This window comes from Callorhinchus milii, unplaced genomic scaffold (assembly GCF_018977255.1).
Source record: "Callorhinchus milii isolate IMCB2004 unplaced genomic scaffold, IMCB_Cmil_1.0 Scaffold18, whole genome shotgun sequence".
NCBI lineage: Eukaryota > Metazoa > Chordata > Chondrichthyes > Chimaeriformes > Callorhinchidae > Callorhinchus > Callorhinchus milii.
The window spans coordinates 318,611-341,367 of record NW_024704759.1 but is presented as its reverse complement, the minus strand read 5'-3'; the positions used below and the strand labels follow the sequence as shown (position 1 = coordinate 341,367).

At 48.3% G+C, this 22,757-nt stretch overlaps 1 protein-coding gene across 1 annotated transcript in view; it reads left to right on the top strand.

Moving 5' to 3' along the window:
- Window positions 1–22,641, top strand: part of LOC103190451 (death-inducer obliterator 1) — a 69,865-nt gene extending 47,224 nt beyond the window's left edge. Inside the window, exons 12-17 of the mRNA XM_042341874.1 lie at window positions 5,140–5,269; window positions 5,734–6,274; window positions 7,055–7,211; window positions 11,593–11,682; window positions 12,792–12,987; window positions 20,366–22,641. Coding sequence (XP_042197808.1) covers window positions 5,140–5,269; window positions 5,734–6,274; window positions 7,055–7,211; window positions 11,593–11,682; window positions 12,792–12,987; window positions 20,366–22,533 — 3,282 coding nt within the window. The 3' untranslated portion in view covers window positions 22,534–22,641. The remainder of the gene's footprint in view (window positions 1–5,139; window positions 5,270–5,733; window positions 6,275–7,054; window positions 7,212–11,592; window positions 11,683–12,791; window positions 12,988–20,365) is intronic.
- Window positions 22,642–22,757: the final 116 nt, after the last annotated feature.

Sequence of the window (22,757 nt, the reverse complement as noted above, 5' to 3'; positions counted from 1 at the left end):
CATCATTTCTATTTATCCTCCACAGATCTATAATTTTATATCAATTATTGCATTCCAGGCTGATAAACTGAAAAGCATGTGCAAGACGTATTATTTACTCCATTTAACATTGTAATTAAATCTACTCCAAGAGTAATCATTATTACCAGTGGGACTTAATTCACACTGCTCTCTTCCCAAACCAATACCCAATACTTTCAGCTGCAGTCTGACTTAGATGATCAGTAGCATGCTTAGAGTACTGTGAGATGGTACTTTCCCTGAGATCAGTGGGCATGAGGTGACTCCAAGGTCACCCACTTGATAATGGAATATCAGAAGCAAGATGATCCTCTGAAAGGCCTCAGTAGTACATTCCTGAGACAGCCAGGCCAGGCCCACAGTACTCCAAAGCACTGTTGATGTCAAAGCAGCCAACCTGCTTGTTAGCAGGACTTGGAGTTGCAGACCTTGTGAATACAGCTCGGATTCTTTCCACTTGGTTCCAATTAACCCTACAAACTAAAGTGCTAATGGACAAACGAGGAAGCTTTTTGCAGTGGCGAGCTGTTTAAATGCCTGTGGTACCCCAGTACCCAAACTCGGCTCTTGTGAACCGGTATCTGAACTTTCCTGGAGTCGGTAAGAAGAGTATGCGCCTCTAAGGAGAGAGTGCACGTTCCATAAACAGACCATATAGATGTGGAACTCTTTAGCCGAGGTAACTTGGTTTGGAGACTCTAGAGCATGTTGATGGGTTTCCCGGCTGATGATAAAAAATCTTGTTATAGATCTATCAATATTCTATCGGTGTTGAAAAATCACTGGTAGATATACTCACTACATAGTTCATAAGAATATGTTTCCATTTGTTTCTGCATGAAAACTGTGGGTGGATGTTTCAGCTGGTTGGAACTGTATGCATGAGGTCCATCTGCTCACCCAACCCTGCTCTATCCATCAAATCTGGACAAAGTATATGAATGCCACTTATGCAATCACAGAAAACATCATCCATTGTCTTTAGATTTCAAGTCAGTCAAGTTCCTGTTAAGCACTAAGTATTCCAAACAAATAGTGAATAATTTCAGTTTGTGCCTGCAGTTCTGCCTTTCGCCAAGTCTTGAGTTTTAGATTATTGAAAGCCTCAGACTGCGCTCCCTATTGGAAGGAAGTAGATCGGATGCTTGCAGCATTAATATCTTACCAGATACTGTACTAAGTGATATCAAGTACTTAATTAGCACACCACAAAGAGCAAGTTAGGTTACGTAGTCCTTGTTCACAATCGTTACTCTTGATGAGGCAGAAAGGCTTTGATTTAAAGTGTGAGGTGTACTGTTTAAGGAAAAAAGTTTCTTTAAAACGTTCACTCTGCACGTGCCTTTACACTGAAAACCTGCTGCTAGTTGGTGCCTGTGCCCTCCCTCTCCGCTCTGCACAGCGCTCTCCCTCGCCGCTCTACACAGCGCTCTCCCTCGCCCCTCTGCACAGCGCCCTCCCTCGCCGCTCTACACAGCGCTCTCCCTCGCCCCTCTGCACAGCGCTCTCCCTCGCCCCTCTGCACAGCGCTCTCCCTCGCCGCTCTGCACAGCGCTCTCCCTCGCCGCTCTGCACAGCGCCCTCCCTCGCCGCTCTACACAGCGCCCTCCCTCGCCGCTCTGCACAGCGCCCTCCCTCGCCGCTCTACACAGCGCCCTCCCTCGCCGCTCTACACAGCGCCCTCCCTCGCCACTCTGCACAGCGTCCTCCCTCGCCGCTCTGCACAGCGCCCTCCCTCGCCGCTCTGCACAGCGCCCTCCCTCGCCGCTCTGCACAGCGCCCTCCCTCGCCGCTCTGCACAGCGCCCTCCCTCGCCGCTCTGCACAGCGCCCTCCCTCGCCGCTCTGCACAGCGCTCTACCTCGCCGCTCTGCACAGCGCTCTCCCTCGCCGCTCTGCACAGCGCCCTCCCTCGCCGCTCTGCACAGCGCCCTCCCTCGCCGCTCTACACAGCGCCCTCCCTCGCCGCTCTGCACAGCGCCCTCCCTCGCCGCTCTACACAGCGCCCTCCCTCGCCGCTCTGCACAGCGCCCTCCCTCGCAGCTCTACACAGCGCTCTCCCTCGCCGCTCTGCACAGCGCTCTACCTCGCCGCTCTACACAGCGCCCTCCCTCGCCGCTCTGCACAGCGCCCTCCCTCGTCGCTCTACACAGCGCCCTCCCTCGCCGCTCTACACAGCGCCCTCCCTCGCCGCTCTACACAGCGCCTCCCTCGCCGCTCTGCACAGCGCCCTCCCTCGCCGCTCTACACAGCGCCCTCCCTCGCCGCTCTACACAGCGCCCTCCCTCGCCGCTCTACACAGCGCCCTCCCTCGCCGCTCTGCACAGCGCCCTCCCTCGCCGCTCTGCGCCCTCCCTCGCCGCTCTACACAGCGCCCTCCCTCGCCGCTCTGCACAGCGCCCTCCCTCGCCGCTCTGCGCCCTCCCTCGCCGCTCTGCACAGCGCCCTCCCTCGCCGCTCTGCGCCCTCCCTCGCCGCTCTGCACAGCGCCCTCCCTCGCCGCTCTACACAGCGCCCTCCCTCGCCGCTCTGCACAGCGCCCTCCCTCGCCTCTCTGCGCCCTCCCTCGCCGCTCTGCACAGCGCCCTCCCTCGCCGCTCTGCACAGCGCCCTCCCTCGCCGCTCTGCACAGCGCCCTCCCTCGCCGCTCTGCACAGCGCCCTCCCTCGCCACTCTGCGCCCTCCCTCGCCACTCTGCGCCCCCCAATACTCCCTCCCTCGCTGCTCTGCAGTTTCGCAGTAGCAGCTGTCTGTATGTTACTATAGAGGTAGTGCAGTTGATGGCAGTGCGCAGGGCTGAAAGATCAATGATCACTGCTGCTGGTGTGAAAACAAACCTTCAAAGCAAAGCACTGGCTTCAGATGGACAGGAACTTGAGGGAGATGGAGGGTACAAAAAACAAATTCCTGTTTCTAATTGAAGTGCTTTAAAAGTGCTTCAGTTAAGTTGCCACCTCTTCCTTTTAATTTCAATGACATAAATTTATGTTGCAGATAGACGGAAGTAATGTTAATGACTTGTTTGCATCACTACAGGCGAGGCTTGTATTTTACAGATGCTGCTGAGCAAGCTGTTGTGCCCACTAGTGTAAAATTGCAGCAACACCTATTTTAATTATATTTCTCCATCCTCATAAAGGCATTTGACTGTTTTTCCCTTTCTGCTGGTGTATAATTCTGTAGGTCATCTGTTGTGCCTTTCCAATTTCCAAGTGACTATTATTCATGTGTGAGCCCTGACAAGTGTTAGACGCTATTGAACAGGTGGTAGGGGGAGGGCAGTGATCACACTGACCCAAATCAAATCAGGTTTCCACTCGACACTACTGGCCCGAATCGGGTTTCCACTCAACATCCACGCTGCTGCACATTGGGATAGTGATCAGGCCCTGGCACATTCTTTCTCAATGATGCTGAAATGAATTGAAGTCCCTTTATTGCCATATTTAGTGTATTTTCAATTCATGTCTTGCTAATTACGGTATAGTGCTAGCTTAAAAGGCAGAGATCAAGTTCTCATTATCTGAACAGCCATTTTATAGTTTGAATAATTCACTGCAGTGAGATTCCCCAATGAGTATTGAACCTCTTGAAGTAAATTAAATGTACTCTTCAGTATTGGACATCATACTCACAATTCTCAATAAACATAGTCTTCGCAAACCATCTCTGAAAAAGTTTAAACCTGGCTCAATATCTACAGACATTTTTGGATAAAGAGTCTTTGTGCATCTTGAAAATTCCCTAACTGTATAAATTTTACAATTTCAAATAAAACTTTGATACTTCAAAATCAGAACTTTACAAAAGTCAACTACAAGGTGGAGCTGTGCTGAAACACATCTGAGTCACTCCATTGGTGAACCTGTGTGGGATGCAGGCAGTGGCAATGCTGTGTGGGAGTGTATCCAGTAACACTAAACTGAGTGTTTAGTGAGTGTCACTGGATGTCATCAGTAAAACATCATGTCTCATGAAGATTAGGATTTGATCCAAAACTCCATGGTAATTGCCTTGTTCCTTATATCATCACAGAGTATCACCCAGACACCTCTTTAAAATTGGATCAACTTTGCCTTGAATTCTCAACCTTCTTTACCTGCCTCTTTTACATAGATGGAAACTGGCTCCACTGATGATATAGTGAATGTATTTTTGTTATAGTACCAAGTCCTACAGCCCACATGGTGTCCATGTTCAATCACTTTGCTCTATGCTTGGTTAGCTGATCTCTATTGGGGCTGCAACGGAGCTCCAAATGGCCAGTTTCTCTAAATCTCTGGGACTATGCCAACTCCCTGCTTGTCAGCCTTCCCAACGCTTCCCTCCACAAACTGCAAATCATCCAGAACCCTGCAGCTCATGTCTTCTTCCACTCCAGGCTCCGTGACCCCATCCCCCCACCCCATCCTCGCCCAGCTCCACTGACTCCCCATTCCCCCAGAGGATAGAGTTCAAAATCCTCGCCTTCAAGGCCCTCTACAGCCTTGCTCCTTCCTACCTCTATGACCTGCTAATCCCATATCAACCTGTCCGCTGAGGCCTGCTCCACATCCCCCGCTCAGCCTGCCCCACTATCGGCGGTCGTGCTTTCTGCCCCCATCCTTTGGAACTCCATCCCACATTCCCTTCGCCTCTCTCCATCCCTCACCTCCTTCACGGTGTATCTGAAAACCCTCCTCTTCGACCTCTGGCCACTCCCTGCCCTCCACCCTCCCCGATCCCGACCCACAGCTCGGGTCCAAATCTCTGACTGTCCAGGACCTTGGGATGTCCTCCCGATGTGAAGGATTGTATTGTATGAAGCTTTTCTCCTGCTGTTGATACTCGGTGCTGCATTGGAAAGTATGCGCATGATTTTGGGTGAAAGTACTTTCACATATAAAGAATGTTCACATGTGAGAATGGCTACAGAGATTTCATTACCTATAAAATGGAAAATTACCTATCGAAGAATATCTATTTTACACCTTCAATTTTAGCAAGAATCCTGTGCATCGGTTGGTCACTTATTTGCATTTAGAGCACACAAGCATGCACCCGATTATTATACCCATTATGTATGGTAGTTTTGTACAGTTGCCTTTTAGTTCAGTTGAAGTATGTGTGATTTCCTCAGGAACAGGAAGATTCTCGTCCTGCCCAGAAGAACAGTGCTCCATTGCCCGACATCTTAAGTCTTATGCTCAAGGATACCACTGATGAACACCGTGCTCACCTCTTTGATCTGAACTGCAGAATCTGTACAGGTAAAGGCACATGAATAAACCTCCCACACCCCCCACCCCCATATCAGGACTTTGAACACACTGTCTGTGCTGACGATTCATTGTAGTTCTGGGAGAGCACTGCATTATTGCTGTGCTTTGGACGGGATATTAAACCAACGTGCTGTCCACCTGTACTGGTCGATGTTAAAGATTCCTGGTAACTATTTGAAAAGAGAAGGGAGTTTCTCCTGGTGTCCTGGCTAACAATTCCAAGATAATAGTCATTCACTCATGGCAGTTTGTGGGACATTCCTGTGCACAAATTGGCTGCCGCAATTCCCCTACAAAATACAGGAAATCTTGTGAAGACTTTCAAATACAATACAAAATTATATTTGTATAGGGCCTTTCATGTCGGGAGGACATCCCAAGCCACTGCATGTCCTGAAATGAAAGGCTTTAAATCAAATGCAAGGATTATTATTGATTATTTCCCACTCTAGGTAAAATTCAAGTCTCAGATGATGAACCAGTGCCTAAAAAGCCCAAAGTAGTTGTGACCAAAAAGACGGAACCAAAACCGAAGCCCAGGGAAGAGTGGAGACACCGTCCAGAACTGGACAAGCCAGCAGTAACTGTTTCAGCAGCACAAGTCACAGCAGTTTCAACCCAAGTGACTAGTTCTCTTTGTATAGCATCAGTAGCCTCGTTCTCTATCAGTAAAGACACCTCACAAATTTCTTCAGTATTTGTCACCAGCTCCCCAGCAGCACCAGCCTCATCTGAATGTGCCACTGCAGTGATAAACACAGCACCCATAAACACAACATCCAAACTCAGTCCATCCACCCATCCTGAGATCAAATCAGCAGTACCTCAGTATTCCTCCGCTGTCCCTGCAGCTGCAAAAGGGGTAAAATTAACCGATGAAGAAAAGAAACCAGAGGCGCTGAAGTCTATTTTAACAACTGCAACTCCCAAGTCTATACTGAGCAAGCCATCAGCTGCATCAGAGAAGACATGTACAATGTCGTCGGCCATAAGGTTAGTAAATGTTTGTGCTAAACTATCCCAGCAACAATATGCAGTGCTCAAAAAAATCTCCCTTCTGGATCATCTCTAGTAAAACAGAAAGTCTGGGTGGTCGTTATCCATGCCTAGGACAAGATTTTTCCGTGCAGGACATTCTGGCTCTGCTTCACAAATGTGTTTCATAGAAATGTAAGGAGCCATTAACCCCAGTGAGTCTGCACCAACTCTCAGAGCAAGGTGTCCATTCAATCCCACTGCCCTGCCTTATTCCCTTACCCCTCAGTGTTTCATATATTTATCGGCTTCTGTCTTGAAACCAACAATGAACTATGCCTCTACCAACTTACTTGCTTGGACATTCTGCATCCTAACAAATCTGAATGAAACATATTTGAGATTTATTTTTGCTCTTATGACTATTATAACTATCTGTCCCATATTCACTGACTCCTCTTGTAGTGGAAATAGCTTCTCTATGTTTATCCTGTCAAAACCCCTCATAATTGTGTCCCCTCTCAACCTTCTCTGCTCCAATCTCTCCTCATACTGTAACACCTCATCCCTTGTATCATTCTTGTAGATCTTTACTGCACCCTCCAAGCTCTTAACATCTTTCCTGAAGCTGAATATGTTACTCCAGCTGTGGCATTTTTTACATAGGTACATTGTTGAAGTGGTCGTTTTCGCTGCTATATATATAGAACCCTAAATACTATTAGCTTTTGTGTTTTAACAACAAAATCAAAATAATTTGGAATGGTGGTGTGGTTACTCTTTGCTTCTCTGCGGTAGAGTTTCTTCTGAATTGAGGAGTTCGGCAGAAGTGGACACTTCTCTGTTCCTCTCTCACCTGGATGCCATCTGGAAAGGGTTTATCAACATGCACGGTGTGGCAAAGTTTGTCACCAAAGCGTATCCGGTCTCTGGATCCATCGACTATCTAGTAGAGGTATGATACTCCGTGAAACATGTTCAATGCTGGAAAAGGATATACTTTAATAAAATCTTCAGTCTATTCTGTGAAGCGCTTTGAGACGTCTAGAAGATGTGATAAGGCGCTGTATCAAATGCAAGGATTATTATATTATTATATGTTAGAAAGATTGAATATTGCAGTGTCTATACACTGTGGAAATCACCGCTGGCTGTCCTACAGCAGCCATTTGAATGCCCTATTCTCCCATTCTCACCATAAGGCTCACCGGTCGCTGACCACAGGGACCAACCTCTCCTCCCTGATCCAAATCCCCACCCTCCCCGTCAGTCCTCCCCTCCCCCCTCTCGTCCCCCACATTCCGCCAACAGCTGTCCCCTCTGCATCAGCCTACAAAATGTCCGCTCCCTCTCCAACAAAACATTCATCATCCAAGACCTCATCGTCGATGAAAACATCAACATTTTTGCCCTCACTGAAACCTGGATCACTCCAGGTGACACCTTCCCCCTGAGAGAGGCAACACCACCCGGCTACAGCTTCCATCACAACCCTCGACCTAACCACCATGGTGGTGGGGTGGTTTTCATCTCCCGGTCCCATTACTCCTCCGGAACTTTCCCCTCCTTTGAGCACCTTACCCTCCATCACCCTCCAACCTTTCCCTCAAAATTCTCCTTATCAACCGACCCTCCAAGCCCTCCCCCACCTTCACCCCCGACATCTTCACCCTCCTATCTTCCCTCTCCATCTGCTCCGAACACCTCCTCGTCCTTGGCGATTTCAATCTTCACTTCACCCCCTCCTGCTCTACCTCTTCTGGCTTTTCCTCCCTCATCAACTCCCTCAACAACAAAATTACATTTGTACAGCGCCTTTTACATTAGGAGGACGTTTCAAGGTGCTGGACAGTGTACAGCATTTCAGATCCAAGCTGGGGTCAGGGGGGGGAGGGGAAGGGGGGGTGACTGAGGGTATGGTCGAAGCGGAGGGTCTTGAGGCGGGCTTGAAGGAGGCTATGGAGGGGGCGAGGTGGAGTGATTGGGGGATGGAACTCCAGAGGTTGGGGGCAGAGTGGCTGAAGACTCTTCCGCCAATGGTGGGGCGGGTGGGTCGGGGGACGTGGAGCAGGCCGGTATCGGCTGAATGGAGGGAACGGGTGGGTTGGTAGAGGGTTAGGAGATCGCAGAGGTAGGGTGGGGCGAGGCCATGGAGGACTTCGTAGGTCAGGATCTTGAACTGGATCCTCTGAAGGATAGGGAGCCAATGGAGTCGAGCGAGAGTGGGGCAGATGGGTCACGGAGTTTGGTGCGGGAGAGGACACGGGCTGCAGAGTTAGTTCTGAATTATCTGCAGTCTGTGGAGGGAGGAGTTGGGAAGGCCGACACGCAGGGCGTTTGCATAGTCGAGCCTGGAGGTGATGAAGGCATGAACAAGAGTTTCAGCGGCCTGAGGGGTGAGGTAGTGGCAGAGTCGGACTTCCCTCGATCTCTCCCTCCACATCCACTCTGCCACCCATGTCCGTGGTCACCCCCTCAACTTGGTGATCACTCGGGGCCTCACTGTCTCAGACCTCACCATCATCGACAAAGCGATCTCGTACCATCATGTTATCTCCCTTAACTTCTCAATCACTCTCCCCACCGCCGCCCAACCCACCTCTGTCTCCTACCGCCCCTGGAAAACAATCTCCCCCCTACCCCCCACTTGGCTACCTTGGAGTCATCTGAACTCCTTCCCCTCTGGGGGTCCTCCCACAGTGACCTATTCTCCTCGGTCACTCTTCTCCACAGCTCCCTCTCCTCCATTCTCAATTCCCTTGCTCCCCTCTTCCCAAACCGTCTCCTATTCACGTAAGTCACCATGGTACACCAGCCACCTCCGCACCCTTAAAGCTAGCTTAAATCAAACTTAATGGTCCATCGGCAGATAAGGCTGGACCATATCAAATCGTATGGCTCTGCACTCACCTCCGCTAAATCGTCGTTCTAATCCAAGACAATCTTGGAGGCTAAGGACAGCCCCAGGCTCCTCTTCTCCATCACCAACCGGCTCCTCCACCCACCCTCTCATGCCTCACCCATCCTCACCTCAAATGTCAACTGCGAGGCGATGCTGGACGTCCTCGAATCCAAAGTCGAGGGAATCCACTCAACTGCCTCTGCCACTGTATCTGCTACCCCCTCCCCGTCAAGCCCTGGCCCCTACCCATCCCTCCCTCCACACCTTTGAACCTGTCTCCCACTCATCTCTCATCACCACTATAACCCGCATGAAACCAACCACCTGCTCCCACGACCCCATCCCTACCCCTCTCCTTACCTCCCAGCTCCACCTCCTTGCCCCTCTACTCACTGACATCATAAACCTCTCCCTGTCCTCTGGTGCTGTTCCCCCCCCATTAAAAATTGCCGTCATCACTCCTATCCTTAAACAATCCTCTCTGGACCCTGCTCTACTCCCAAACTACTGCCCCATCTCCAACCTTCCTTTCCTCTCCAAGGTCCTGGAACGAGTTGTTGCTTCTCAGCTTCACTCCTTCCTCTCCCGCCCTCCCTTCAGAACCCCTCCAATCGGGTTTCAGTGCCGCCCACAGCACCGAAACAGCCCTGGTTCAAGTTGACAAATAACATTCTGCAACTAGGGCTCCCTCTGCCTCCTCGTCCTCCTTGACCTCTCTGATGCATTCAACAACGTCGACCACTCTATAATAATAATAATAATCCTTGCATTTGAGATAAAGCACTTCACAAAGTATGCTGTAAAGTGAATTGACTGTATATTTGTGGGCGAAACGCGGCAGCCAATTGCGCACAGCAGTGTCCCACACACAGTCGTGGATTGAAAATGAACAATTTATTATTGTTTTGTTTTGGAGGGATTATTATTAGGTGTGTGGAGTAAGGAAAGTTGCCCAAGGTTTCGCCCTCTGCCTGGAATTGAACCCAGGTGTCTCGCTTGCAAGGCGAGCGCTCTAACCACTGAGCTACAGGACTCTATCCTCATCCACCGCCTCACCACTCACCTCAAACTTCACGGCTCTGTCCTTGACTGGTTCAGATCGTACCTCTCACACCACCTGCACTTCATCTCTGCAAACGGCTTCTCCTCCAGCCCCCGCACCATCTTTTGTAGCGTTCCTCAGGTCTCTGTCCTTGGTCCCCTCCTCTTCAATATCTGTGTGGTCCCTCTTGACATGGGGTCAACTTTATGTGAATGTGGATGACACCCAACTCTACCTCTCTGCCTCCACCCTTGACTCCCGAACCACTGCTGTGCAAACAGAATGTCTGTCAGACATCAAGCCCTGGATGAGAGCAAACTTTCTTCAGTTGAACGTCCACAAGACCGAGGCTCTCCTGATTGGCTCCTGTCAGCGCCTCTTCACCTCAGGCGCTGACAGCATCACCATCCATGGTTGCACACTCCACTTTGCTAAACCAGTCCGGTCTTGTTGGGGTCTTGTTTGACCCTCAACTATCCTTTCTTCCCCACATCTCCGCCATGACCCGCTCTGCCTTCCCCACCTCCGCAACATCGTCCGGCTCCACCACTGTCTCACACCGCAGGCGCCCGAGACCCTCACACACCCCTTCATTACATCGAGGCTCAACTTTGCAAATTCACTGCTTGTCGTCCTCCCCAACTCCTCCCTCCACAGGCTGCAGATCATCCAGAACTCTGCAACCCTTGTCCTGCACCAGGCTCCGTGACCCTATCACCCCCATCCTTGCCTGACTCCACTGGCTTCCCATCACACAGAGGACACTGTTCAAGATCCTGGTCCTCACCTTCAAAGCACTCCATGGCTTTGCTCCCCCCGACCTCTCTGACCTCCTAACCCCCTACCATCCTGCTCGCTCCCTCCGCTCAGCATGCTTCACGTCCCCCGCCTCGCTCGCCCCACCTTTGGCGGGCGGGCCTTCTGCCACTCTGCCCCCAGCCTCTGGAACTCCATCCCGCAGTCCCTCTGCCTCGCCCCCTCAATTGCCTCCTTCAAGGCCCATCTCAAGACCATCCTCTTCGACCGTGCTTTCGATCTCTCTGCTTCCCCCCCTGCCCTCCACCCTTCCCAACCCCAACCCCCAGCTCAGGTCCAAAATTCTGTCTGTCCAGCACCTTGGGATGTCCTCTCGACATGAAAGGCTCTTTACACATGTCATTGTGTTGTTGTTATTATTGTTGTCTATGGGAATGGGATTTAAGTATGTTAATAATAATACTTAAATTTGAATGTTGAGCCTTTCATGTCGAGAGGATGTCTCAAAAGAGCTTCACAAGATATACTTTAAAGTGTAGTGACTGAACAGTTGACACAATAGACACAAACAATCAAGCAGATCAATCGAGTTATTTAAGAATGTAAAATAAATGCATATTTGCGGGTTTTTTTTAGGATTTGCCAGATACAATTCACATTGGTGGCCGGATTTCACCCCACACAGTCTGGGATTATGTCAGCAAACTGAAATCTTCTCTTTCTAAGGTATAGTACACAAACTCGAGTCAACGCTGCATCTGTGATAGGCACTGGCTGTTTAGGGTTGTTATTGTTCATTTTATACATTTCTTTACATAATATCAATCTCTATTTTCATAGTACAGTATAGATTATTATAGATTACATGTATTTAAAAATATGAATTAAATTGGTTCCTTAATTTTACAACAGAAAAAAAGTTTATTCTGCAGTAAGATCCACATTTTGTGCAAATAGTTTCTTAAGATTTTTCAACTGATCCCAATGACTTCAATCTGAGACATCAGTCCGAGAGCTATTTGTGAAGGACACTAAATGAGTACAAGTTGTTGTTCCTTATCGAATCACTGGAAAAACTGACAAAGAGGAGCGTGGCTGTCACACCGATGCTGGTTTAGAAACACAGACACTTTTTTCATTGTGATGAGATTAGTCATTCTTGTGATTGGAGAAAAGTTTGTACAAATTTCTGAATGAAATTAGAAGAAAGGCCTTTTATATAAATGAGGGCACGTGGGACTAGACTGGGCAACGCAAGGTCAGGATGTCAGGCTGGGTATTGGAAAAACAGTACTTGAATTCATTGAAAATGGCCATCAAATGTTTTTGTAAATCATATTTCATAGAATCATAGATTCCATGAAATGTCATTTACAAAACTATTTAGTGAAATAGATCTTGGTTTCCAGAGTGGTTCTATCAACTCCATTCAGTTTTGAGTTTTAACTTATTTCTACCTGGAATAGAGGAAAGCTGAGAGTTTGAGGGATGTGATCTAAGGAGAAATATTTCTATTGATATTGAATTATGCAAATGCCATTAATTACAATTTGAGGAGTTTGGAATTTTCACTGTTGCCTTGATGGGATTGCATGGCAGTAAATGCAGAATTTACTGAGTTCCATCCCTACTTCAATGTTTAATGTAATCCTGTTCCATTTTTGTGACTGGATATTTATAAGCCCTATATGTGTGTGTCTGGTCAGCTCATTGGTTTGAGGTGCTTTAGCATTGTGTGCACAGAATATGGTGTTGGAGGCTGGAGCTTGGTTGCAGGGAGAGTTGTAAAAAGCTTTTATATGAAGTATTGTCTTTATCATCCCTGGTATATGCAGGAAGTCTGTCTGATCCGATTTCATCCAGCCACCGAGGAGGAGGAGGTGACCTATGTCTCGCTGTACTCCTACTTCAACAGTCGCGGGCGCTTTGGGGTTGTGGCCAATAATGCCAGGCACATCAAGGACCTGTATCTTATCCCACTTGCTGCTAAGGATCCGATTCCCTCCAAATTATTACCTTTTGAGGGTCCAGGTAAGAGCAGATTCTTTCGAAATGTGAATAACAAAGCACAATTTGAACACATTAATTCACAGCAGCATATACCCTCACACAGGACCTTGAGTCTGTGACGTGACCTTGGTGATGTCTAGAGAGCCTGGATGTTAATCAAGCAGCTACTGTTCACTTTGCATCGAGAGCGAAAGTTCCTTTTGAAGCATTTTCTCTCATCCGCTTCCTTCAGGTCTCCCTGCACCATATCTCATCAACCTGATCACAAGTTTCTTCCAATGCGGCTATGAACCTGGCCACGGGGTTGGGCGGGGGAGCTGCCCTGTGAAGGTTAATGTCTTCAACACCTTGATGAATCAAGAGTTCAGTTAATGGCATTCTCAGGCATATTTACTGGATCACACCCGTACACCATTACGCAATGAAATATGTGAACCAAGTGCTTGTACCAATAATTAAGTTATTGGATTTGTTATTGGATACACAGCAACCAACTGGCATAGTATGGTATTGTAGGGGCTCTGATCTCGTCTGAGTCCATAAAAGTGTTACAAACTGCAGTTAAAATTAGATGAAAAATCTTGAGTCCTGAGCCGCTATAGATCTTAGTGCGCTCAAGTTTCAGACGTACAGGAGAAATTACTTGAAATCTGTTTGCAAAAGCTGCTGGGATCATGAGGTTCCCATTAAAGGACCATGAGCGATCTTAACTAGCAGCACTGAAACAACACGATTTGGTGGTTTGAGTGAGTCCCACTGACTGTAACGACAAGTTTGTGTACTGAGAGGTGAGCTCCAGGCAAAGGTGCAAGTCCTTTACCCTTCATTCTTTACCGCACATGGCTGCTGTGTGGCCACCTCTACAGTGAGGACGTATAGAGCTTCGTGTCCAACTCGACTTTTGTACTTTTCATAAATATTTTTGTGAAAAATAATTTCAATATATTTGCGCAGAAATGTATTAAAATGGAAAAGTCAGTTCCAACCAAACCTGGTGCCAAGCAGATTCTGTAGTAAATCTTTTAAGGATCTTGTTGCTGGTCTCCCTCGTAGTGGATTTTATAAGGAGCCTTTTACTAAAACTTATCAGCATTCAAAGTTACTTTACATAACGCTGTCACAGTCCATCAGTGAATGGAGCTGTGTTCAGCAGTGGAAATGTGATCATTACTAATCATATGCAGTAGAGTACGATGGAACTTTAGCCATCTCTTTTATAATTTATACCAACTAACACGCAACACTACTGATTTACCTAATAGTCAGAATCTTACCTTTATGTGAACGATTTTATTGTTTTAATTTTAATTACATTCAAAAGCAAAATGGAATAATAGCTATTTGAAAATAACTTGTTAAATGACTGGCAGCATACTTTCAGAAGGGATAATAATAATAATCCTTAAAATAGTGCCTTATCACGTCTTCTAGACTTCTCAAAGCGCTTTACAGGATACATTGAAGTGTAGTGATTGTTTCATGGGTGAAACATGGCAACCAGTTGCACACAGCAGTGTCCCACACACAGTCGTGCATTGAGTGACCACATTATCATTATTATTATTTTTATTACCCCCAGAAAGCGATCCACCAATCGACTAATAAGCAAGTTTCTATTTACTGCTAGGTAAACAGAGGCGTGTGTGTGGATTAAGGAAATTTGCCAAAAGTTTTGCCTTGTCCTGCCCGGGAATCGAACCCAGGTCATTTCACTTGCGAGACGAGCGCTCTAAACATTACACTGCAGGACTCTAAGCTACTCCAACCCTATGTTAATGGTGTTAGAGTAGAGAGAGAGCAGGGGAATTGGGTTAGAGTAGAGAGAAAGAGAGAGAGAGATAAGGGGAATGGGGTTAGAGTATAGAGAGAGAGCAATGGAATAATAATAATCCTCGATGTCTCAAAGTGCTTCACAGAATAGACTGTAAAGTGAATTGAATTTGTGGGCGAAATGTAGCAGCCAATTGCGCACAGTAGCTTCCCACAAACAGCAGTGGATTGAAGTGACCAATTTATTAATATTTTTTTTGAGGGATTATTATTAGGCGTGTGGAGTAAGGAAACTTGCCCAAGGTTTCAGCCTGCCGGAAATCGAACCCAGAGTAGAGAGAGAGATGGGAGGAATGGGGTTAGAGTAGAGAGAGAGAGGGCGGGGGAATGGGGTTAGAGTAGAGAGTGACAGTCTGGGGGCAGCGAGCACCAGCACGGACACTGTGTGGGTGTGGTGGGGTGGGTGGGTGGAAGAGAGAGAGAGAATGAGAGAGACTGGGAGAAAGAGAGATACATACACATTGAGACGGACTGAGAGAGAATTTGCAAGAGATAGAGAGAGATTGAGAGTAAGACAGATAAATATAGAGTGAGATAGAGAGCAGGGGAATGGAGTTAGAGTAGAGAGAGAGAGTGAGCATGTGAGTGCGAGAGAATGTGGGGAAATTAGAGTGTGAGAGACAGTCTTAGAATCATATAATTATACAGCACAGAAGGAGGCCATTCAGCCCATCGTGTCTGTGCCAACTCTTTGAAAAAATCTATCCAAATCACCCGCTCCCCATAGCCCTGCAAACTTGTCCTCCTCAATCGTTTGATTGTTGCCTGATCATCATAGACTTTTTCAGAGGAGATACGTGCCATATAGCCATATGTAGTCTACCTGGACTACCAAAGGACATTTGGTAAAGACCACATGAGAAGCTCCTTTACAAAACATGACAGTGAGTTAAGTTTAAGGTATGGATTGTTGTTGTAACTGGATAAACGGAAGGAAGCAAAGGCCACTTGTAAGGGAAGCAAAGTCAAAATGAGAGGTAGGGAGAGGTATTGAGTAAGTTGCCTCAGGTTTATCTTGGGACCACTCCTAATATTTGTCAATTTCTGAATTTGTATACTTAGTATGTTAAATATTCCGATGACACCAGGTTAGGAGAATTTGTAGAAATTAAGGAGATAGATAAGATTTGAACAAAAAGACTTGAACAGGTTATGATCCTGGACAGAGGAGTGGCAAATGCAGTCAAATGCAAGGTGATGCATACAGGACATCAACATAGGAGGAGATATAGAGGAGAGCAACAAGACCGATCCTCATTTTTAAAGGGATGTTATGAGGAATACGATTTAAACCCTTGAGCATTGACAAGAGATCTCAGAGAGAGGGGACCATATAGTTGTATAAGAACCTACTTAGGAAAGTAACAATACATTCATAACCAGGACAGCTAGACAGAAGGTCAAAGTTTGGGGTTGTGAAGGGCAATTTTAGGATGAACACCAGGAAGTATTTCTGTCTACAGGAGGGAATCAGCAGATGGGATGGGTTACCAGGAAACCTGTTGCTTGCGCTGCTGTTTTATCTTCTCACTAAAGCCTATGGTGACTACGTTAGGTGGGATACACATTACTTTTTGCACATGGTCTTTGTATAAATTCTTTGCAGTTTTTTTTTGGTTGTCTGAACTTGTACCTTGTTTTTAATTGTTAATAAAGTTATTTCCAGAACACTGCATTGAGTTTCTTGTCAATGTGGGGCAGGCTGCACCTCAGCGCCAGCTCACGTGCACATACACACTGCATCCACACACCACACACACACCACCCTCAGCAGCATTGGATGGGAACTCAGGACCTGCTCAAAGACGGATTCTACTCAGCATGTCCTCATGATCAAAGTGTAACTGCTGTAAGGGAAATGCAGAATTGCTTACTTTCCTAACCAATAGTGTAGCGTTAGACCAACGTGTCTTCTCTGTTTATGAGCCTGGCTCTGCAACCAAGCACAGCGTGGAGGATTGAGGTTTCAATTGTATGAATTATATTTGTTTCCACTGGAAGCTCTCCTCTGTCAGGCGTGATTGTGACTGACTGTGCCAGTTATATGCAGCACTGTTGGTTCATACAGAATCCTGTGGTTGATGGTGATGAAGTGTCCATGCTACTGCTCAAGCTTGGAATCCAGGGTATGTTGGTACCTGACTGCAATGGGGAATGTTTGGTGCAAATTGTACAGCACTGTCACAGTATGCTGGCTTTAAGCTGATATAATAATAATAATAATAATAATCCTTGCATTTGATATAGCGCTTTTCACGTCGGGAGGACGTCCCAAAGTGCTTCACAGAACACACTGTAAAGTGAATTGACTGTATATTTGTGGGCGAACGCGGCAGCCAATTGCGCACAGCAATGTCCCACAGACAGTCGTAGATTAAAAATGACCAATTTATTATTGTTTTTGGTTTTGGAGGGATTATTATCTAGCTTGTAGATTACTGATATAAAATGGCCATAGAAATCTCTAGAATTTCTCTGCAACAGCAGCAATGCAATATTAGCGATCTCCTACCCCAGTATGTTCCATGCACACATCTTCCATTCCTGCTTTAGGAACATCTGAATGCAGTTTGGCTCCATTGGCTCAATTGCTAATGGACTATATTTCCTTTGAAATTAAGCCTCCAAAATACTACAGGTTGTATTGCAACAACACCACCTTGCATTTATATAGGGCTCCTCATGCAGGGTAGCATCCCAGAGCACATGATAGTGGCGGAACCCGACTCTGAGCCAGGAAGAGGGGGAGCTGATCGTAGTCACGGTCGAATAGGAAGGTCTTCAGTCGTGACCTGAAAATGGGGAAGGAAGGGTCAAGGCAGAAGGATGGAGGAAGAGTGTTGCAGAGTTTCGGGGCGTAGTGGCTGAAAGAACAGAGGGCACGGGGGACACGTAGAAGGCTGGAGGCAGCGGGTTAGTGGGTAAGCAGGGGAGAGAGGTAGTGGGGTGCCAGGGCATAAAGGGATTTCAAAACGAATGTGAGGATCTTGAAATTGAATTGTTTGGTGATGCAGAGCCAGTGGAGCTTGGCTAGAACTGGTATGATGGGGGTACGGAGTTTAGCACAAGTGAGTATGCGGGCGACAGAGTTTTGGATCAGTTGGATCCCGTGTATGTTGGAGCTGGGGAGACCGGCAAAGGGCATTTGTGAAGGATAGTCGGGAGGTGACAACACACGGAAAAGTGTTTCGGGTGTGTCCAGTGTAAGGTACAGTTGGTGGCTGGCAATGTGAAGGAAGATGGTCCTGGTCAGGGACCGGATGTGGGGAGGAAGGACAGCTGTGGGTGGAACCTGCCGCCTAGGTTATGCACTGGTTTGGTAAGTCTGAGGGATAGGATATGGATGATAATTAGTGAACTGAATCAAATCTTCCTGTGAATGGAGTTCTGCTCTCCACACATCAGAGCTCAGAGCCAAGTGACTATCCTGCATTGCATTACGACGGACGGACACTGCTTGATGTGAGGCTCCTAGCAATAACGTTCATTCAATAATGGGATTCATTATACCTAACTATGTGGCATATAACCTGAGGTTTCTAAATGTGTCATTGATCTGCAGATGTACAACATTTCTTAAAAATGTTCCTGCAGTAGCACATTCCATTATATGGCAACAGTCACAGTAGCATTCGAGTGAAATGGTAACCAGTTTGGATCTCTGCTGCGCTCACAATGAGTTTGAAGAATAGAATCTCAACACTGTAAAAGAAAAGCAGCAGCCTGGCTTGTGAAATAATCGAGTCTCCATTCAGCAGTTCTGTGTCCACTGTCCTTTAAGTAATCTTGGAGTTTGCTCCACTTCCTGCTGACTGGATGATGAGGGGCCCAAAGGCATACTCCACCCTTCAGACTATCCAGACAAGTTCTTAAAACTGATATTCCACAGGTTTCCTTACTCCACACGCCTCTGTTTACCTAGCAGGAAGTAGGAATTGGCAGATCGCTTTCCAGGAGTAATAATCACTCAAAATAATAATTTGGTCACTCAATCCACAGCTGTTTGTGGGACACTGCTGTGCATAATTGGCTGCCATATTTCGCCCACAAAATACAGTCAACCACTTTGCAATATATTCTGTGAAGCGCTTTGATACATTTCAATGACAATGATGTCATTGATGACAATCATTATGTCAAATGATAGAATCATAGATTATTACAGTTTAGAAGAAGGCCATCGTGCCTGTGCTGGCTCTTTGGAAGAACTACCCGATCAATCCCACTCCCCCGCTCTTTCCCCATACTCCTGCACATTTTTCCTTTTCAAGTACCGATCTAATTCCGTTTTGAAAGTTGTTATTGAATCTGATCCAGCCACACTTTCAAAATTCTCCTAATCTCCCCTCTGGATCTTCTGCCAATTATCTTAAATCTATGGGACCTGGTTACTGACCCACCGGCCAGTGAAAGCAGTTTCTCCCTATCTACTTTGCAAATGTAAGGATTATTATTATTACTTTAATAATAAAGTATTATTTGGCTGGCTTTCTGTTCGTCCCTTGTCATTCCACTCCACCATTGGTGGCCATGCCTTCAGCCACTACGCCCCGAAACTCTGGAACTCTCTCCCTCAATCGCTCTGCCTTGCCCCCTCCCTCCCCACCTTCAAATTCTGCCTAAAGACCTTCCTTTTTGATTATGCTTACAGTCACCTCCCCCCTCCCCGGCTCGTTGTCAGACTCCTCTACTGTGACGCGCTCTTGGACGCTACACTGGGTGAAGGCGCTGTATAAGTGCAAGTTGTTGTTGTCTGGAATTTTTTCAAAATAATACTCCTTTTTCCCTGTTGCCACATGAGAACTGGTGATGTGATCAAATGCAAAATTGTATCTCTTGGAGGTACAACAATTCATGTTTGATTTTTGACATTTTAAATGAAAACTTATGATTTAACTAATTGTTACCAGGTGTTTGAGGCTACAATGGGCTTCCTGCTTCCTTAAATGTGACTTGGGAGGTGTCTGGATTCGGAGCGGAGCTGGTGTTGCACCTATGTCAGCTCCTGTTTGGCCACATTACAATAGTTTGAAGTAAGATTTTTGTAAATGGGAAAGATTTCCAGCGATCCTAGAATCCTGTAGCTCAGTGGTTAGAGAACTCGCCTTGCAAGCGAGAGGACCCGGGTTCGATTCCCAGCAGGGCAAAATTTTGGACAAGTTTCCTTACTCCACACGCCTGTTTCCCCAGCAGTAAGTAGGAACCCGGTTGTTAGTTGATTGGCAGATCACTTGTCACGGGGTAATAATTCCATAACAAATAATAATTTGGTCACTTAATCCACGACTGTTTGTGGGACGCTGCTGTGTGCAATTCGCTGCCGCGTTTTGCCCACAAAATGTACAGTCAATTCACTTTACGGTGTATCCTGTGAAGTGCTTTAAGACGTCTCGAAGATATGATAAGGCGCTGGGTCAAATGCCAGGATTATTGTTGTTATTATCAGGTGGGATTAGTGCACTTGATGCGTGTGTGTAGCTCCAGTTACTGACTGAGTTGGCAAAGTGTTCAGATGGCTCAGAGAATGTCAATTAGCCTCACTGATCAGCGTCTGTTTGTCTGTCCGTAGGTTTGGAGAAATCACGTCCCAATGTGATCCTGGGCCTGGTGATCCGGCAGCGAGGGAAGCGGCGGGAGCCGGAGCCCGAGGACAAACCTGAGGCGACTCCGAGTGAGGAGAAGCGAGGCCGCCTGGGCCCTCAGGAGGATGGTGGCAAAACAGCCAAGCCCAGCACCACACCCCCCGGCTCACCCCCCCATCCTGCGCCCAGCGGATCTGGCCCAGCCCCAGCCCCAGCCCCAGCCCCAGCCGCAACCCCAAACCCAACCCCAACCCCAGCCTCAGCCACTCCCCTGCAGCACATCCTGCAGACGCTGTTTGGCGCCAAAAAGGCAGGTGACCGAGTGACAGAGGCGACGCTCCTCGACCCCATCGTGCAGCAGTTTGGCCGAGTGCAGGAGGGGCCGCCCGTGGAGGACGACGACAACAGACCCTACGACCCCGAGGAGGAGTACAAGCCGGAGGGCGGGGCTGAGGGGGGTGTGTACGAGCCCGAGAAGGTGTATGACTTGGAGGAGGCCTACGACCCAGCGGACGAAACGATCCTGGAGGAGGTGATGGTGGCCCTGCCCCCCGGGGCGGCTCCAGCTCCAGCCCCCGACCCCCGTCACAAGCCCCCGGAGCTGTACCCTCCCCCACCCTCTCTTGTTGAGCAGCAGAAAATGCTGGAAACTTTGAACAAACAGATCGAGGAGCAAACCCGGCAGGTGGAGGAGCAGGAGGAGGCTCTGAGGCAGCAGCGAGCGGCAGTCGGTGTCTCCATGGCTTGTTTCTCAGTCTCTGACGCTCTCATGTCGCCGCCGCCCAAACCCCCCGGATTTAAAGCCGAGCTGTTCTCAGGAGCTGAGGTCTCTCAAGTGATCGACCAGCGCAGAGACCCTCGGCAGGCGGGCGCCCGGAGGGTGGGCTCGGCATCTCCTCCTGTCACCCTCACCCCCGGCCCCGAGCAATTGCAGTCCATCACTGCTCACTGCCCACAGCCCAGAGAGGAGGGGGTAGCCACCATCCCGCCTAACCTGGGAACTGAGCGGCTTCTGCTGGAGGCCCCTCAGCCCCCCCCCGTGCTGCTGCCTGAAGCCATGGCTCTGGCTGTTGGCCCAGGTGACGGGCTACCTAAGGGGCCACCACCCAAAGGCTTGTTGCCCACCCCGAACCTCCCACCCTTGTTCGCTCCCTCCTACACGGGCGGTCGCTGTACATTCCCGTCCCCTCCCCACATCAGCCCCCAGGACCATTTCCACTCTCCTAATCTGCAGATAAGAGGTAATTTCCCCAATTTTCAGCATCTCAACAGCCAGCAGTTTGCCCAGTTTGGGAGGCAGCCTTCAGACTTCATGGCCCGTGGGCCACTGCTGGCCCCTCCCCCCCTGGAGCCACCGCCACTGTTTGGCAGAGGGGGCCCCACGGCAAGGCTCCGTTTCCAAGGCCACCCCCCGGGCCCGGGCTTCCAGAACCATCCGCCGCATCCACTCGTCACTCAACCCCCTCCTCAACAAGAGGGACAGCAGTGGGCAATGACCCCTGGTTCAGCCCCCAAACCCTTGGCACAAGCGACGGAGGGAGAGACGCCAAGATCTGTCTTGTCGTATCCCCAGGCAGAGCAGCGAGACACCCCTAGAGATAACGCTGAGCCCCGGACGCAACAGCCAGCCAGACTGCCGGACCGCTCCAGCGAGCGCACAGAGCCACGATCCTCCAGCGACAGGTTCCGCAGAACATCTGACGATAGGAGGAGAGATCGAGACCGAGATTATGGGAAATCCTGGGACAGAGACCGAGAGCGGACTTGGAACCGAGAGAGAAACCGGGAGCGAGACAGAGAACGGGACAGAGACAAGGGCAAGAACAGGGAGCGCGAGCGCGATCAGGAAAGGGATCGATACAGAAGAAGAGAGCGGGACAGGTCGAGGAGCAGAGATCGTGATAAGGACCGAAACCGGGACAGAGAGAGGGACCGGGGCAGGGAGAGGGACCGGGACAGAGAGAGGGACCGGGGCAGAGGAAGGGAACGAGAACGTAGGGAGAGAAGCAGAAGTAAAGAGCCAGAGAAAGACAAACAACCAGACGTAGAGAAAGAAAGTAAAAAACTAGCCACAGGAGAGAAAGAATGTAAAAAAACAGAGGGAGAGAAAGAGATGAAGACGCCAGCGAGTGAAACTGTTGAAAGCAGCGGCTGAGCCTAAAAATACCCCTCAGACACTTTTCAAGGAAGAATGAAATATTTTAGGAACGTAATAATCTTCAAAGGATTTCAAAGATTACGTTACTTGGACCGTTAAACAAAGCTGGAAATAATAATCTAAATATTACAATATTATAATAATGTGGTCACTCAATCCACGACTGTTTGTGGAACCTGCTGTGCATAATTGGCTGCCGCGTTTCTCCCACCAAAACACAG